This window comes from Chinchilla lanigera, unplaced genomic scaffold (assembly GCF_000276665.1).
Source record: "Chinchilla lanigera isolate Chin_1 unplaced genomic scaffold, ChiLan1.0 scaffold00092, whole genome shotgun sequence".
In the NCBI taxonomy this organism is placed as follows: Eukaryota; Metazoa; Chordata; class Mammalia; order Rodentia; family Chinchillidae; genus Chinchilla; species Chinchilla lanigera.
Window position 1 is genome coordinate 3,209,286 of NW_004955493.1, and position 17,768 is coordinate 3,227,053.

Below are 17,768 nucleotides of genomic sequence, written 5' to 3' on the forward strand. Positions count from 1 at the left end.
TTTTTAAATTTTGATTTTCCATACACTATCTCTTTTATGTACACACACACACTTCATTTGCAAGAAAGTTGTAAACATCCCAATAAGTTTATCTTCAATGCTTCCCTTGGTATTTTCCTAAGTATGGTTTCCTGTATAGCCATGATATTGTCATCAGTATCTCACAAGGGTTCAGGCTCACATTTCTGCTAGCCATCCCGGTAATAGTTTCTGTTTGTTTGTTCACAATGTGACCCATGTATATAAAGCATAAAGCATGTGAAGCAACATTATGTATTATTTAGGGATGAATTTGGAATATGATGAGATAAGACATTTACATGAGGGAGTACCACTGGGTAACCCTCTGGGAAAGAAAAGATCTGTGAATCAGAAAGAATGCAGGAAAGTTTCTGCCTGCTGCGCTAGTAGTGCATTTGTAAAGGTGGGGTAGTTGCGCATGTTTGTGTCACTCTTTGTAGCCTTTCTGTGTTCGGCGTGTCCTTTGCAAACGCTCGAGGGTCTGTGAGGTGTGGTGAGCAGTCACTGGGAACGCTTGAACCGAAGGTGTTCCCGTGAAGTTGCGGAGACTGAAGACTAAGGCACCGTTTGCCCGCCTGGCCGCTGCACCGCTCTCTTCAGCCTCAGCGTCGTGTCGTCTTTGCGATCTCGTAGCTTGTGTTTCCAGCTCTTGGCTTGCACCTGTCCCGTAATCTGTGAAGTACTCCAGTCTGCTCTTCTTGGGAAAAAAAGTCCCTTGAGGCTCTTGCAGACTTGCTCTGCTGCCCTGCTCTCAGAGTCGGTGAAGGAAGTCTGTGTTTCCAGTCCCTGGGGGTCCAGCGCCTATTCACACTGATCTTCTGAATGCCAGGTGCAGACTTTTTTAAAAGTAATTTTAATTGTGCAAAAAATGGCCTGTTCCGTCTTAATAGATCTCTTCTCTCCCTGGCCTTACTTCCGCTCTCTCAGGCTCTTTTGGTTCTTGCCTCTGTGTGCCACGGGCAGGTGTCTTGCTTTCCTCACACTCGCCTGTAGTCCAGTACTTCCTTTCCGCTCTCCCATTTCTCACTTCCCTTGGCTGTGTTTCCTTACCTTCCCCACCTCAGTTTGGGCCTCCGTGTCTGCTGGAGGTCTCCAGCCCATGCCGGGCTTCTCGGGCTCAGCCGCGCCCCGGCCTGTTGTCACCTTGCCCCGTACCGCTGTCACCTTCTGGAGCGCCTTGCTCGAGAAGTAACCAGCCTGGAATCCTCAGGCCACGCTTGACGCTTCCCGCCTTCCTGTCTCAATCCACCGTGTCACCTTGCTGTGCTGACGTTTTAACTCCAAGGTAGCTGTGTTTTCCTCTCCCGTAGTGCTGTCAGTAGCCGTAGCTGAGGTGCTTGCCATCGGGTCTGGACAGTCCCCCAAAGAATGTCTCCTGCCGCTTTCTCTGTGTTCCCCTCCCGCATTTCTTACATCAGAAGCCGGTCCTCCTGTGTCCATCCAGCACCAGGGGAGGGCTCCGTGCCCATGGACGTGGAGACCGTCGGGCTGCTTCCAGGCGGCACTGCCAGTGTGGTGCTTGCCACAGACCCTCTGATCCACAGAGATACTTATTATGCGGACCACTACAGAGGTTTGCCAACTGGGGACCAAAACCTGGAATAATTACAGAAGATACTGTGAAATTTCTTCAGAGCTATTTAAACTGTGCGTCTGAGGTTCTCATATTTCCTGTGGTGCCTCTCGTAGTCCTTGGCAACACTGAAAACGCTAAGTAATACTTACTTTTGAAGCTCTTCTCATAGGTTTAAAGTCAGAAAGCAAGTATTTATATGGCTTGTTACATACTGCATAGCCTGTAAGAAAAGTGTAAATGACTCTCCATCCGCCTGAGATCTTCCGGAGCATACCGCCTCTCAGCCGGCCATTTGCACCTGCCCAGCCTTCGCTGTGCTGCTGCGCGATCTCTGTGGACAGGTGTCCTGCCGCGCAGTCCCGTGTTCTCGTTGGGTGCGGTGCCAGAGCGTGAGAATGGGGCACCGCGGACATTTCGGGTGTCAGGTGTTCATGGGTAACGGCCGCCTTCCACGTCCGTGTCCACCTGGAGCGTTACAGTGTGTCGGTGTTCAGATCGCGCGTCACACTCAGTAGCCCTGACTGCGCCCTCCGCAGCAGCTCGGGTCCCCGTCAGCCCTGTTTCTTTCATGCACACGCACACTGCATTTGCAAGGAAGCCGACGGGGGAGAATTAGTGATAATCTCGTACCTGGCGATGTTCTGTATAGCGACCCTCCAGGTGACTTAGAGCAGTAAGCTTTGGCTGCCTTCCAGCAAGGGGAGATACCGTTTGACTTCTTGCACCTCTGAAATCACCCCGACTGTGGAACATTCTAGGTGTGATTCCTGAGGAATCGTGTTATTTTCCCTCTTTCAGTTAATGTCTGCTCCCCCCGATGCCATTTAATTTTTCTGCCTAAACTGTAACCTTTCTCATAACCCAAACTACCTATGATTTCTCTGTGGAAACCCAGTTTTTTAAATATTCTCTAGCTGTTGTTGAAAGTTTCAAGTAGGTTCCAGATTTAAAATGGAGCTTTAGCTAATTTATTACTGATGAGGCCTCTCCTTATTTTCCTAAAAGACAGGACCGTGTGGTAAAAGACAGACCTTGATAGCCCCACCATTTCCAAAGCAGTTCATGAGCATAGCCAGAGACCTTTTTTTTTTTGATAACATTAAAGTTGAAAATGAAAAATGCTTTCCAGTGTTTGCTTTTTTTTACTTTGCTTTCTTCTAACATTAAAAAGTATCATTTAAAAACAAAAATAAGGGGGCTGGGGATTTAGCTCAGCGGCACAGCACCTGCCTGGCAAGCATAACGTTGTGAGTTCGATTCCCATTTCCTGAAAAAAATTTTTAAAAAACCCAGAAAATCAAAAAACAAAAAAAATACAAAACTAAGGTCGGGGATATATCTCAGCAGGACAGTGCCAGGCTAGCAAGCCCGAGGTCTTGAGTTTGATTCCCGGTACCAAAAAAAAAAAAAAAAGGATCTGTCATTTCTTTTGTGGTTACTTTTCTCTATTTTGTCTTTGTGAGACAGCGTCTCACTATGCAGTTCAGGCTAGCCTTGAGCTCACTTTGTTGCCCAGGCTGGCCTCGAACTCGCAATGATTCTCCTGCCTCAGCCTCCCGAGTGCTGGGATTACAGGCATGCTTCACCACACCTGGCTGTGGTTACTTTTATATACAAAAATTTTTTCAGTTATATCTCATGATTTTATCTTTTGCTTTTATTACTTTGATATCTTTTATATACTTTCTTAAAAATACTGTTCAAGTACTGAATGTTCCTCTTCCCCCACTGACCTCAAACGTTAACCTCTGACATACTATCTTGATGTGAGTTACCATTTCCGGGATTGACGTGCTCGCGTACTCTCGCAGTGCGGTGCTGCTGAAGTAGTGCATGGTAGTGTGGACTCCTTCCTTTCAAGCTCTTGTGCAGATCCTCTTGAGAATGATCCTCTCATATGTTTTACCTGAATGTTAAAATCAGTTTTAATCATGTGGTCTCACATCAATAATTTCTTAGGGTGGAATTAAACGTAGGACATTTTTATGTGCTCCCTTCTAGGAACAAGTTTCTGTACCTTGATTTGTTTTGTTTTGTTTTGTGAGACAGGGTCTGGCCATGTAGCCCAGGCTGGCCTCAAACTCGGCGATCCTCCTGCCTCAGCCTCCCAAACGTTGGGATTACAGGCTCCAATTTGTGTACTTAGTCAAGTTGTCTTCTGTGACCTATAATAAAATTTACTCCTTTCGGCCTTTGGTTGGTTGGTTTGCTGCAGTTCTGGGTATCGAATCCAGGGCTTTGAGCATGCTAGTCAATCATTGTACCACTGAGTATATTCTCAGTCTGACTTCAAGTATTCTACTTAGATTCTAAGTCCTTTCACGGCTCATGACGACCGGGATCTTTTTTCTATCGTGTTTTCTCACTGGTTATTCCAGTGTGTAGAGAAAGTATTGTTTACATGTTATCTATCTTCCCTCTGTTACCCTTTTTTTTTTTTCCAAACCGGAGTTTGCTGTGTAGTTCAGGCTGGCTTCAAACTCATGGTGATCCTCCTGCCCCAGTGTCCCAGGCGTTGGGATTACAGAACTCTGCCACCAGGCCTGGCTTCTCTCCATTGTCTGTTACCTTTCAGCTGGGGGTCCTGTTGCGTGGATGTGCTCTTCGAGTATTGGGCCGAATAGCAGTGGTATTCGGACAACTCTTCCTGTGTGTCCTGTCCCTGTGGGAATGCTGCTGGCTAAAATTGGCGCTGTTTCTGCTCCGACTTTGCATGCGAGGAAGCTCTGGCACAGAGCTTGGAAACCCTGTCTGTGGTTGTCCAGCTAATGCACACTGGAAAGTCGTCAGGCAGTAGTGTCTGCACTTTCAGTCGTATCAGGCTGCCCCCCTTGGGGCACTGGTTTGCTGCAGTCGTGAGCTGAGCGCGTTGCGTCAGATAGTACAGTAACAGCTAGGGTAAGCAGCATCCCGCTTTGCAGATGTTGGTCATACAGCTACTGCATGAGTCCAGGCTTGAATTCAGGGGTTTCTGGGGTCCCAGCCGTGTATTTTTAGCCACTCCGTGTTGTGAAGGAGCCTGACTGAGCTTGCCTTTCTCACTTGATTTCCGCAAGTGAACCTCTGAACCTGTCTCATCGTCTTCACGGTGAGGGTAAAGCCTGTGCTACAGGGATTCTCCGAAGGTTCGTGATGAGGGGTATATAAAGCTCACAGTGAGTGCTGACCGTGTGCTGGTGCTGCAGACAGCGCTGGCGCATGTGTGTGTGAGACTGGTTTTTACCCTGCAAGACTTTTTGTGGCTCTTTACTTCCTGAGCTGATTCTTACAGGCATTGAAAGATCTCACACTGCATTTAACAGCTTAATGAAATGATTCTGAAGCAGGCAGAGAGACCCAAGTCGCCGTATAACTTCAAAATACAGATTTTGTGAGGCCACGCCTGTTCTTAGTCCTTTTCCTGCTACCCTTTTGAGCTCACTGTCCTGTAGTTCTTAGCAGTTGCTCTTTGAAAGGAAGTGGTGCAGCTGGAGTCTGATTTTTTTGCGTTAGAAAATCACCCTGATAGTGACTTAGGTTTATCTTGTAGGCCTTTAATAGCATCTGGAGTTCATTCTTTTACGTCTAGGGCATGGCTCGAATGTGTGTGTTTAAAGCACTATATGTGCTTCTGATTCATCTAGTGGAGAACTACAGTATCTGCAACCCCCTTAAGACGATCTGAATGCATTTATCTCAGCAAGTTACTCTCTGGAATTTCTACCTGCCAGATCACTACGAGAATAAAACACCTGGGAACCATCAGAGGCACTGGAATTGCTCCACCTGTGGTCAGACAACTAGATTATACATATTATATAGCAGAAAGTCTAAGATTATATGATTATGGGACTGGTTGTTTATGGTCTTTACTGTATGGCTGACTTCGTTATCGTAACACTTCGGTGATCTTTCAGCATACCAGTTTTTCTGTTGTCTCTTACAATTAACATGGCTATGAAGGTAAATTAAGAAAGTTTTATGAGCAGCAAGCTAAGAACATGCTTATGTGCAGCATTTTAGCTGAGTATGGATACTGCTGAAATGGGGATATCACAGAGAAGGCTTTAGAATTCTTATAAACTTGTTATAATACCAAAAACAGTTGTGTGGTCAAGCTATTCCAGAACATAGGACGGGAAAAGATCCTTCTGCGTTCCTAACGCATTTCATCCAGTTCGGGCTGTTTACCCTTGCCCTTCTCGCTCCCCTCTTCCATCCGAGCCCGCGGGCTGCTCCCTTGCCCTAACACACACTCCTCCCCAGGCCTCCCGAGTCCACCGCATCCCCCTCCCCAGGCTTCCCGAGGCCGCCGCATCCCCCTCCCCAGGCCTCCCGAGGCCGCCGCATCCCCCTCCCCAGGCCTCCCGAGTCCACCGCATCCCCCTCCCCAGGCCTCCCGAGTCCCCCGCATCCCCCTCCCCAGGCCGCCGCATCCCCCTCCCCAGGCCTCCCGAGTCCACCGCATCCCCCTCCCCAGGCCTCCCGAGGCCACCGTGCTTGTGCCTTTCCTCGCTGCTGTGTTAACAAGCCAGCCGTTCCACACACGCAGATGGAGGGACTGATACATTCTAGCGCTGCTCTAGGGTTGTAGGATTTCGCAGAACTGTCTGCCTCTTTGACATTCTAGAGAAGGAATGTTGCTGACAGTAAATAATCAATGCCCTTGTAACCGTCCTACCAGATAGTGTATCTTGTTAGATTGTACATACGTATGTTTATCTGTTCAAGTCTACTGTTCAGCGTAATTTTGAAAACGACTAACACTGAATAGTTGTACTGCTTCTTTATTCTAGATACAAACCACAGTACTTCAGGACCCCACTATGAGCGTTCCCAGCAGGGACCTGTGTCTCCTCCGAGTGACTCCCGCACAGACTGTAGGAATGCTGCTGTAGACGACCTGTTGGAGAAAGAAGCATGGCCCTCCGTCCCTGGCAGTGACCCGGAGTTGGCGTCAGAATGTGTGGATGCTGATTCCGCCTCCAGTTCTGAGTCGGAGAGAAACATCACCATCATGGCTTCAGGGAGCACAGCGAGTGACAAAGAGAGCCTTCGGAGTAGCGCCGGACTGGGTTCCCAGAACAAGTTTGTGGTTGGTAGCAGCAGCAATAACGTAGGCCATGGAGGTAGTCCCGGGCCGTGGGGTTTCTCCCACGGAGCCATAATAAGCACATGTCAGGTTTCTGTGGATGCTCCTGAGAGCAAATCAGAAAGTAGCAACAATCGCGTGAATGCTTGGGGCACTGTAGGTTCTTCATCAAATGGAGGGTTAAATCCAAGCACTTTGAATTCAGCTAGCAACCATGGTGCCTGGCCAGTATTAGACAACAATGGACTTGCCCTCAAAGGGCCCGTAGGGAGTGGCAGTTCTGGCATCAATATTCCTTGCAGTACCATAGGCCAGCTGCCGAACAATCAGAGTATTAACTCTAAAGTGAGTAGTTCTTCTACCCATGGGACCTGGGGAAGCCTGCAGGAAACCTGTGAGTCCGAAGTGAGTGGTACACAGAAGGTTTCATTCAGTGGTCAACCTCAGAATATCGCCACTGAAATGTCTGGACCAAATAACACTACTAACTTTATGACCTCTAGTTTACCAAACTCCGGTTCAGTACAGAACAGCGAACTGCCTGGTAGTAACACAGGGGCCTGGCGCTTGAGCACAATGAATCATCCTCAGATACAGGCTCCGTCAGTTATGAACGGCACTTCCCTTTCTCACCTTAGCAACGGAGAGTCAAAAAGCGGAGGCTCTTACGGTACTACATGGGCTGCCTATGGTTCTAGTTACTCTGGAGACAAATGTTCAGGCCCCGGCGGCCAAGCTAATGGTGACACTGTGAATGCAACTCTAATGCAGCCTGGCGTGAACGGGCCTGTGGGCACTAACTTTCAAGTTCACACGAGTAAAGGAGGAGGCGTATGGGAGTCTGGGGCAGCGAATCCCCAGAGTACCTCATGGGGAAATGGGAACGGTGCGAACTCCGGAGGAAGTCGGAGAGGATGGGGGGCCCCTGCACAAAACACTGGCACTAATGTACCCAGCGTGGAGTGGAACAAATTGCCCAGCAATCAGCATTCCAATGACAGCGCAAATGGCAACGCTAAGAAGTTTACAAATGGGTGGAAGTCTGCTGAGGAAGAGGACCAGGGTTCCGCCACGTCCCAGACGAACGAGCAGAACAGCGTGTGGGCCAAAACGGGGGGCGCCGTGGAGAGCGAGGGTAGTACGGAAAGCACTGGACGCCTGGAAGAGAAAGCAGCTGGGGAAAGTCAGAGTAGAGACAGAAGAAAAGTTGATCAGCACACGTTCCTCCAAAGCATTGTGAACAGGACGGACTTAGATCCGCGTGTCCTGTCCAACTCGGGCTGGGGACAGACTCCTATTAAGCAGAATACTGCCTGGGATACGGAAACATCACCTCGAGAGGAAGGAAAGACGGACAATGGGACAGAGGCCTGGGGAGGCTCTGCAACACAGACTTTTAACTCAGGGGCGTGTATAGATAAGACTAGCCCTAGTAATAATGATACCTCATCTGTATCGGGGTGGGGCGATCCCAAACCTGCTCTGAGGTGGGGAGATTCCAAAGGCTCAAACTGCCAGGGGGGGTGGGAAGATGATGCTGCTGCTACAGGAATGATCAAGAGCAATCAGTGGGGGAACTGCAAAGAGGAGAAGTCCACGTGGAATGACTCGCAAAAGAGCAAACAGGGGTGGGGTGATGGACAGAAACCAAACCAAGGTTGGTCCGTCTCCGCCGGCGACGGCTGGGGAGACACGTCCAGGAGTAACCATTGGGGCGAGACGAATAAGAAATCCAGCTCAGGAGGTAGTGACAGCGACAGGTCCGTTTCTGGTTGGAACGAACTTGGTAAAACTAGTTCATTTACTTGGGGAAATAACATAAATCCAAATAACTCATCAGGATGGGATGAATCTTCTAAGCCTAACCCTTCCCAGGGATGGGGGGACCCTCCAAAGTCTAATCAGTCTCTAGGTTGGGGAGATTCGTCAAAGCCAGTCAGCTCCCCAGACTGGAACAAGCAACAAGACATAGTTGGGTCTTGGGGAATCCCAGCAGCCACAGGCAAACCTCCCGGTACAGGCTGGCTGGGGGGACCTATACCAGCCCCGGCAAAAGAAGAAGAACCCACAGGCTGGGAGGAACCGTCCCCAGAGTCCATACGGCGCAAGATGGAGGTCGACGACGGGACCTCGGCCTGGGGAGACCCGAGCAAATACAACTACAAAAATGTGAACATGTGGAACAAAAACGTCCCCAACGGCGGCAGCCGCGCAGACCAGCAAGCACAGGTCCACCAGCTGCTGCCGCCTGCAGGTGCCATGGCAGACAAGGAGGCCAGCGGCGGCTCGGGTAAGCTTCTGTTCGGGGGAGGCTCGTGGCCTTGCAGAGCGCTCGCAGGTTTCCGAAAACAAGCTTGGTTTCAGCCACTGTCCCGTGTTAACAGACCGCTTGGGTGTACTCACAGGGCCTTTTTGTGCTAGTCTAGAAAAGCGCAAGGAGAATTACAGGGACACGTTCTCCCAGGTAGCATCGTCTCACCTCTGCCGGTACTGTGTGTGAATCCTGTGCACTGCATTCTCAGGCGTGCGACAGAAGGCGGAAGTGGAAAAGTAGGGTCCCGTGGGGCTGGTGTGTGCTGCTCTCGTTTGTGAGTTAGCGCTTACCGTTCTGGTGTACTTGACTGAAATGCCTCAGAAGTAAAACAAGTGCCTAAGAACGGTGGTCTTCTAGACAGCTGCTACTGTATTTGGCTTCGAAGGCTTACCCCGTCTCCAGCATGCTGTGATCCGACCCAGGACCTTGCGTTTGCTGGGCTTACGCTCTCTTTGTGAGCCATACCTCCCAGCCGGGATTCTTTAAGTAGGCATGAAACCCTGCCACTCAGCAGCGTGTATGTATGAGACACTTGATAATAGCTGTTTAGGACATTCCCATTTTCAACTTTTGTCAACTGAAGCCTAATCATTCAGGTTTTTAAGGGCTATCCAGTGTATACGAAAGCAGTACGCGTACCCATTGACAGCCGTGTGGCTGTTGTAGGGCGTGGAAAGGTTACGGTTTCAGGGAAGACGATAGTTAATAGTACAGATTTTTACACTCTGAACCCAGGTCCCTCACCTGCTGTGTTCAGTGCCTTAGACGTGGTTCAGAATGACGTGACCCGTCCCTCATCCTCCGGAAGGAGGGTTTTCCAAAATTAAAGCTACTCCAGAGAATTTGTTCTAGGCGCAGAGGGCAGTGGTGAAAGAAGAAGGGGAAGAAAGTGCGCCGTACAGTTCCATTCCGTGAACAGGGGTCCGTCTTTACGAGAGGCAAGACCAGCAGCGCCTGCCTCTCGAAGGGTCGCTGCGGAGTACGTGCGCTCCGCACCTGTGGCGGCCTCCGTGTCCTTCCTGTCCCTGTGCCGCTGTGCCTCCGTACCAGCTGTGCTGACGCCTTCTTTTCCCGTACTTCCTAAAGGCTGGGGTGAGCCCTGGGGGGAGCCCTCCGCTCCAGCCACCACTGTGGATAACGGCACCTCGGCGTGGGGTAAACCCGCAGACAGCGGCCCCAGCTGGGGCGAGCCCCTGGCTGCAGCATCCAGCACGTCCACGTGGGGCTCCAGCTCTGCCGGCCCGCAGGTGCTGAGCAAGTCTGGTGAGTCAGCCACACTCCCTGCGAGCTGCTCTGTGATAGTGGCGAGGACGCGCTGACTACAGCGGGAACCGGGGCGGTGTTTCTGTGTTGTGGGTAGTGCTGTCTAGATGGGTGGCATGTTAGGTGCTGATCAGTATTTGTCTCTTCGCGTGTATAACATGGTTTGCTCTTTTTCCAAATTTTCTTCACTGCAGTGTCCTTAGAACTGTAACTATTAGTGAGTTACACACCCTTGAGCAAATTCAAGTTCATTTTACGAGATTGGACTATCAAGGAATAGTCTGCTAGTTCTCATGCTGTCTGGTCTAAGTGACGGAATAGCGTAACACGGCACGTATGTCCAAATGTTTCCCAGGTTCGGAAGGGACCGCAAGGCTCAGGTCAGCATTTCACCGGTCCCGTGTTACGACCGGGACTCCTATAGGAGTCCCAGAGCCCTCTGCGTGGATAAACACCTTCAAATGCTCTTTGGCCACTCCTCTTAAAAATATGTATCAAAATGGGTAGCTTTTAATTTCATCCATCTTCTCTGTCCTGTGTCACTATGCACGTTGTACGTGGGTACAAACGTGAATGCCACCGTTGTCCAGGTTTAGAAACACTCTGGTTTGTAAAGCGTGAGAGATGCATTGAAGTTTTCAATACCAGTGAATTACTGTTAGTGGAACTGCCGTGAAACCTTGGGAAGAGAGAGAAAGTGTGGTTTTGTTCAGTTCCCTTCTCCCCACTCGTTAATGTTTGCTTATCTTCAGGAAAGAATTGCTTTATTGAGTCTGTTTCTCTTTGTGTCACAAACCCACAATCAGGGCCAAAATCTATGCAAGATGGCTGGTGTGGTGACGACATGCCACTGCCTGGGAGCCGCCCCCCTGGCTGGGAAGAGGAGGAGGACGTGGAGATCGGAATGTGGAACAGTAACTCATCTCAAGAGCTCAACTCGTCTTTAAATTGGCCGCCATACACCAAGAAAATGTCATCGAAGGTAAACACGTCAAGGCAGAGCCCTTGAAGCTTGCAATGCCAGAGGTAGTTGGCCCACAGAGCACTTGTTCTGCCTGCCCGTGGGTGGCAGTCAGTGCAGGCCAGGCAGTCCCCGACCTGGGCACAGCCTCTTGGATGGGCTGCCACCTAGGAAACCCGAGCACAGGGACTTCCCTTCTCCCCGCTGCTGCAGCTTGGGATTTCTCGCCTCGTCTCCCTCCACTGTGCTGCCCGGAGCCACCCCCCAGCTGGCGCCTGCAGTGGGGAGGGGAGGAGGAGGGCACCGCAGCTCGTGTCCCACCCCACTCCCCGCCCAGCGTGCCCGCTTCCCCGCCCCCGGGGTCGCTGTTCTCACTCCTCCGTCATCCCCGCTCATCCCGAAAGGTCCTGTGACAGAAACACCCAGGAAAGGACAGAGTTCGATTTCGTTCTTCAGTGTGGGCAAACGGATTCCCAGCCCTGGCTTTACATCAGAGTCCTGTGTTAGAAGTGTGGTTTCCTGCACCCCTGTCCTTCTGAGGTTTTGGAAATCGGGCCGGGTTTCCTGTACTGACGCCTCTCCCCGAATGTCTCCGGCTCAGAGCCGGGGTTAGGAACCACTGTCTGAGCACGTGCTCTAGGGAGCTGGCGTGGGAACTGGTGCCAGATTCTCCTGGGGAAGGCTTTAAGAACGACGTGCCCTGTCTCCCAAAGTGACGCTGGCGTGGCTTCCCCACCTTGTGTGGGGGCGCTCACCCGAGGGACCTTAGAAGTCAGATGCCCGGTGAGCAGCTGGGTGAGCTGACTGCCAGGGACCCACCTGTTAGCTCTGGGACTCAGTCTAGGACCTGCCATTTCCATCTGACCACGTTTCACGTGGCCGAATCCGCCTACTGCTTGCCATGTAGCGTAGGACGTGCTGCTGCGTGCTGCTACACGTCCTGCACAGGGTCCCTCGCTCCTCACCACCTCCAGAGACAGGTGCGGAGGGCACGCGATGCGGAGGTGGTGCCGCCCAGAGCTGCGTAGCTAGTCAGGGGCACAGCAAGGACTTCACGAAGTTTAGCTCTTCCAGTTCCAAACCCCGTGTTCTTCCCACTGGACCGTGCTGTTTTGTGACTTTGTCTTTCCTTACAGGGTCTGAGTGGCAAAAAAAGGAGAAGGGAAAGGGTGTGTAGCCTTTTTACTCTTTCTCCTTTGTTTCTACTAGTAAAATTCTTTAGAAAGCAACTGCAAACATTTATTTAGCTTCTGCGGTGTGCCAGGTACTGTGCTTGGTGCTGGGGATTCACGTGCGCTAATGGTGTGCGCTGCGGCTTCAGGAAGCGCAGGGTGCACCTGGGGCGTGAGGAGGGCTTCAGGCGTGCGTCAGCTGGCTGTGGACGCTGCCTGGGGGCGGGTTAGGGAGAGTCGCCTGACATTACCGAGACGCAGAATTTCTAGAAAGAAGTGGCAGGAAATCTGGCTCTCTACATAGATGAAGGGCAGGTTATGGAAGCGTTTTCAGTGTCAGTCCAAAGAATTCGAACTTTATTCTTTATAAAACATGGAGCCAGTGACATGGAGTAGAAGGTAATGTCAGTGAAGTTTTTTAAAATTATTTTTTAAAGAGCGCTGGCCCGGTGAGAGAATGAAAGGCAAATCGGCGCAGAGGCCAGGCCCGAGTTAGGGGTCTCCGGGAGCCTTTCCGCTCAGCTGGGCTGCGGGAGGGTTTGATCTGGGCAACAGCAGTGGGTGTATGGGGGGGTAACAGACGAGTCAGGGCAGGGGAGGCGGCGGGGCAGCTAGGCGGGGGGGTCTGGGAGAGAAAGGGGAGGACCTAAGCTGACGTCAGAAGCCTCGGAGAGGGCTGGGAGAGGGCTGGGTGCTTGCTTCAGAGCCGCGCACTAGCGGGCGATGGTGGAGCTGTGTTCTGTCTCACAGTCAGAAGGAACAGCCTGTCGCAGTGGGTGTGGGACGTGAAGCCGCACACCGGCTGGGAAGGGCTCCGCGACCTCCCGGGTGCGGGGCGCGGCTCTTGGTTCCAGCCTCCTGGGCCGCCGCCCGCCGGGCCGCCATCCTCAGCTGCGGTCTCAGTGTGGTGCCGCCAGCGCCCAGCCTGCCCGTGCCGAGGGGAGGACTTCCGTCTCCGGCTGCTGCTGGGCGGTGGTGTTCTGGGCAGCACAAACTAAATCGTACATGCTTTTCATGCGGTAGCACGTGGGGTTTTTCACTATACTGCAGGTAATTAAATTATAGGTTAAGTTGGTTTCTTTGGACTAACTCGAAAACCTAAACTACTGTTTTTTTACTTTGGTGTGAGAATTCCAAAAATCCAAATTATAGGAAGTCTGATGTAACGAAATCGTTTGTAAGTTGGGACCTTCCCAGTAGGCGCTTCTCCAGTTACTCGGAGGCCATTTTTGTCTTTGTGGGTCACTGCACCCTTGCTTCGGCCTGTTCCTTCTGACTGCTTGCCTTTAGGGCTTTCTCTGTACATCACAGCCATACCAGAGGACTGGAGCAAAGGAAGTTGAAAATCAAATAAAGTTGATTTTTTTAACTCTTAACTCTGATGAGAGTTGGAGGAGAAATCATTGGCTAAAATTGAGAGTTGGGAATTGTCTTAAAGTTGTGTTAATCCATCACTATACCCAGATAAATAGAGATGGCCATGGCATCTTTTCTACTCTTCTGTTTTACAAAGGGGATGGTGAAAGGTGGAAACAAGCAAGAAGAGGCGTGGGTAAACCCGTTCGTTAAACAGTTTTCAAGTATCAGCTTTGCGGTAAGTGTTGGCTTAGCCGCCGTCTCTGCTTTAGCAGTGTCGGTGCTTCCAATTTCATGGTTTCTGTCTTCTTAAAAGTGACTCTTCGAGTCCTTAAAATATGATTAAAGATAGCGTAAAATTGGCCTTGTTTTTATAGTTCTAATGGTGAAAATTTGCACTCATAGAATTTTGCATTAAAATCTAATGGAAAAAACCTTTATGGTCCGCTTGAACTTCACAGATAATGATAATAAAAATTCTTTACTTCCATTGATAAGATGTGCTAAAATGTTGATACTTTCCTTAATTCAGAGAGACTCACCAGAAGAAAATGTACAGAGCAATAAGATGGACCTTTCTGGAGGTGAGAGAAAATTAAGTCCGTTTGAGTTTGTATTTATGACAGATGAATAAGCACATCTACAGTGTGATCTTAGTAGAAGAACCCCGGCCCCAACCTGGGGCGAGGCTGCCTGACTCCTAAATGCATGATCTCGAGTTCTCTTCTGCACGTGAGAATGCTTTGGTTAAATGTGCTCATGTTCCTTCCAAGTGCGCGTCACCGTGCTAAGCGCAGGTGGTTGTGACGCTCATCTGTGAGGACCTCGGGCTTCTGTGGGGGCTGCACTATCCAGGTGCGGGGTTTAGTCTTGCTGAGAGAGCCACTTGTGTAAACACCTAACTATATGACGTACTGGAGAAATGGCAAGAGACGGCATTTCAAAGCCTTGGTGGCCTGTGTCCGCAGAGTGGAAGGAGATGTGAATCTTTTCATTATTTATTTACTCGGGAGCAATTCCCAGCCTAGCTCCATGTAATGATACAAAAAACACGGAAGTGGTGGCTGGAGGCGGAGGAGGGGGAGGCAGATGGCAGTGCTTCACTTAGGTGAAGATCCTGGGAGAAGAGGGAGGTTCTGACAGTGAAGCCTGCGAAACCAGTTAGAAATTCGTTGTAGTAGTCGCCTGGGATTATTTTCAAAGCTGCAAACGAAGAGCGTAGGTAGACTCCAATTTGGTGTGCACGTGGGATTAGAGTCACCAGAAGTGGATCGTTGTGACCATTGGGTTACAGAGGGTTGAGAAAGGGTGCGGTGAGAGAGCGCTCGTGCTTTACCTGGACGCTTCGAGGCCGTGAGAGCGCCTGTGTTAGTCCGAGTGCCCTCAGGAGAGAGGAGCTGGGTAATTAGCAAAGGAAAGTGGAGCACAGCTATGAAGAATTACTAACTCTGGCCAAGAGCTAAGCACGGGGAGGGGCTCCAAAGGACCCTAAAGAATATACGAGTAGCAGACGGAAGTCACGAACCTCAGCCTGGCGCGGGGACTGAGGAAGGGCAAGCTCCCTGCCCTCGCGCCCCCCAGCCCCTGAGCCCCGCGGCATGCCCGTGGAGCCACCCCGGAACCTGCAGGAGTCAGCCCTCAGAGAGCAGGGAAGGCCGCTCCGGGGACGCGTCTCCCTGGAGGCCTGCGCCGCACGCCTTCCGGAGGGCGCTTGTTGGCTGTCCTGGTGAGCTGAGCGATGCAGGAGCCGGGTGCTGGGAAAGCTGCCTGCGCCACAGTGGGGCGTGTCAGAACTCGGGAGCCGGGCCTTTATCTTGCAGTGTCTCTTCTCTGCCCTCTGCTGACGAGTGCTTGGTGCCAGTCAGCAAAGGAAAAAACTGGTGAGGGGCTCAGGCCTCCCGCTTTAACAGAGCAGCCGGAAGGGATAGATTTGGAACTGAGGCAGGCAGTGTCCGTGCAGTTTTCCTCGGCCAGCCCTCACTGCTCATTGTCCGGACCCGCGATTAAGCTCCACTCCACGCAGAGCGGCAGCTCCGCTTCTGCCTGCTTTCCTGCAGGAGAAGCGAGAATGCTGACTTCCTGAATCTTTACTGCTAGGCAGAGAAGTGCTAAGAATCTTCCCTGCCCTCGTTCTGTACCAGAACACCAGTTTCTCTTTATTCAGTCGTTCACTCCAGCCAGTAGGCCAGCCACCCTTTTTTGTGGTCGTAAGTGGCAGTCCCCGTTTCCATGCTCAGACCCACCGTCATGTCATTGGCGGAAACATTTTCCCTCTCAAGAACTCTGCTCGGTAAACCAGCAGAGCCGTCAGAACAGGAAGCCAGAGTTCTGTGAGTGACCGTGGGTACAGCTGTGAGAGAAGCCACGCCCACGTCCACCTTTCGTTCCTGGAGCTACAAGTGCTGGTAAGGGGGAGACACACACTGTCCCGTGAGACCCACGCCCACCCTTGCAGGGTGCCGCCTCCACCCATGCCTTCGGTACAAATCCTCTATGATGAATGTGATCGTTACGTATATCTAAAATGTACCAAAACCGGGCGTGGTGGCGCATGCCTGTAATCCCAGCACTCGGGAGGCTGAGGCAGGAGGATCACCATGAGTTCGAGACCAGCCTGGACTACAAAGTGAGCTCAAGGCCAGCCTGAACTGCAGAGCGAGACATTGTTTCAAAAAGATTTTTAAAAAGTGCCAATAAAATCTAATGTAAAAAAAAAAAAAAAGAACTCCACCCTCCAAGGTGCTGGAAAGCTGTCCAAGGCGGGGTATCCAGCAGATGCTGCCGCAGAATGGCTTGCGGGGATGTGCGTGTGCTGGGAGTGACGGGTCAGGAGTGCCGCTGGCCAGTCAGGTCTGACGAGGCGGAACCCGTGGTCAGAGGGGCCAGGTGAGCCGTGCACAGAGCCAGGCTCCTTGCTACACTGTCTCACCGGCACCTCCATTGGCCACACCTCCACGCCAGCTGGCGAAGGAAGAGCGGCAGAGTCCAGTTACATTTTTGTAGAGCAGCCAGAAAGGGTGAATTGAACCTGAGAGACAATAAATAACTGAACGTTATTGAAGGTAAGAATATAGTAGACACGGTAGGTTTAATAAAGTGCTGTTTTGAAGTTGTTACGAGAATCTGGTAGGGGCATTCATTGAACAGTAGGAAATCTAGATGCTGTGCTCAGAACTGACAGGGTTGGAGACAACAAATGTAGTTAGACCGTGCTAATAGAAAGCCGTAAACATAGATGGGCCCGCAAGAATTACAGAGCAGTGGACCTAAGACGGAGGAGGAGTGGTGGCATGTGACAGGTGACCTTGAGAGAAGCAGGGTAAGAGAGTCAGAGGCCGGGTAAGTGTGGAGTTTTGAGAAGAAGGGGATAGTTGTCAAGCCCTGGGTTTTCCAGTGGATCTGCTGTCCGTCACCGGTATCTAAAGAGCCTTGTTAGCGAGGGCTGAGGAAGTCGGGAGAGCTGTGCATTGGGCTGTTTATGGTAAGGGGCTGTAGAAGTGGTGGTTTGTGGAGGCGACGGGACGCTACTCTTAACTGCTTGTCCAGGAAAGGTCGCGGGTTACGAGGAGGGAACAGCTCGGGGAGCTGGGGAGCTGGCTGCCGGGCTCTGGCAGCGGGATTAGATGCCGAGGGGTGGAGAGCTCCGGGTCACTGGCTTCGGTGTGTGAATAAGCGCTGGTGCTGTTGGCAGGGCAGGGAGGACAGCGGGCGCTTGTGTAAGATTACCTACGGCCAAGCGGAGGCTCCGAGACGTGCGGAAAGTCAGGGCCAGGGACATCAGCGGTGCTGCACCTGCCTGGCAAGTGTGAGGTCCTGAGTTCGATTCCCGATACCAAAAACGTGTTGAAAGTCAAATTGTTCAGATCCCTGACTCATAGCCGGAACAGTGCTCCAAAAACAAGTGGCATTTTTGAAATGTCCCTATTTTAGGAATTTCTTTCTGTTAAGTTTTCTTTTCCCCTCACTGGAAAGAGGGTGTTTTGATAGTGGCAGACAACAAACGGCAAGTACGAAGAGATGAGGGCCGGTAAGAT

General features: G+C 51.2%; 1 protein-coding gene across 9 annotated transcripts in view; it reads left to right on the top strand.

Annotated features, from left to right (window-relative positions):
- Positions 1-17,768, top strand: part of Tnrc6a (trinucleotide repeat containing 6A) — a 186,634-nt gene that overhangs the window by 152,251 nt on the left and 16,615 nt on the right. For 8 of the 9 annotated variants that reach the window (XM_005405109.2, XM_005405110.2, XM_013504801.1 and 5 more), the window contains 6 exons: positions 6,373-8,958; positions 10,069-10,245; positions 11,052-11,227; positions 12,343-12,375; positions 13,892-13,972; positions 14,267-14,318. In XM_005405109.2, coding sequence (XP_005405166.1) covers positions 6,373-8,958; positions 10,069-10,245; positions 11,052-11,227; positions 12,343-12,375; positions 13,892-13,972; positions 14,267-14,318 — 3,105 coding nt within the window. Of the gene's footprint in view, positions 1-5,246; positions 5,368-6,372; positions 8,959-10,068; positions 10,246-11,051; positions 11,228-12,342; positions 12,376-13,891; positions 13,973-14,266; positions 14,319-17,768 lie in introns of those variants that run through there. The other variant, XM_013504803.1, reaches the window with a different exon arrangement.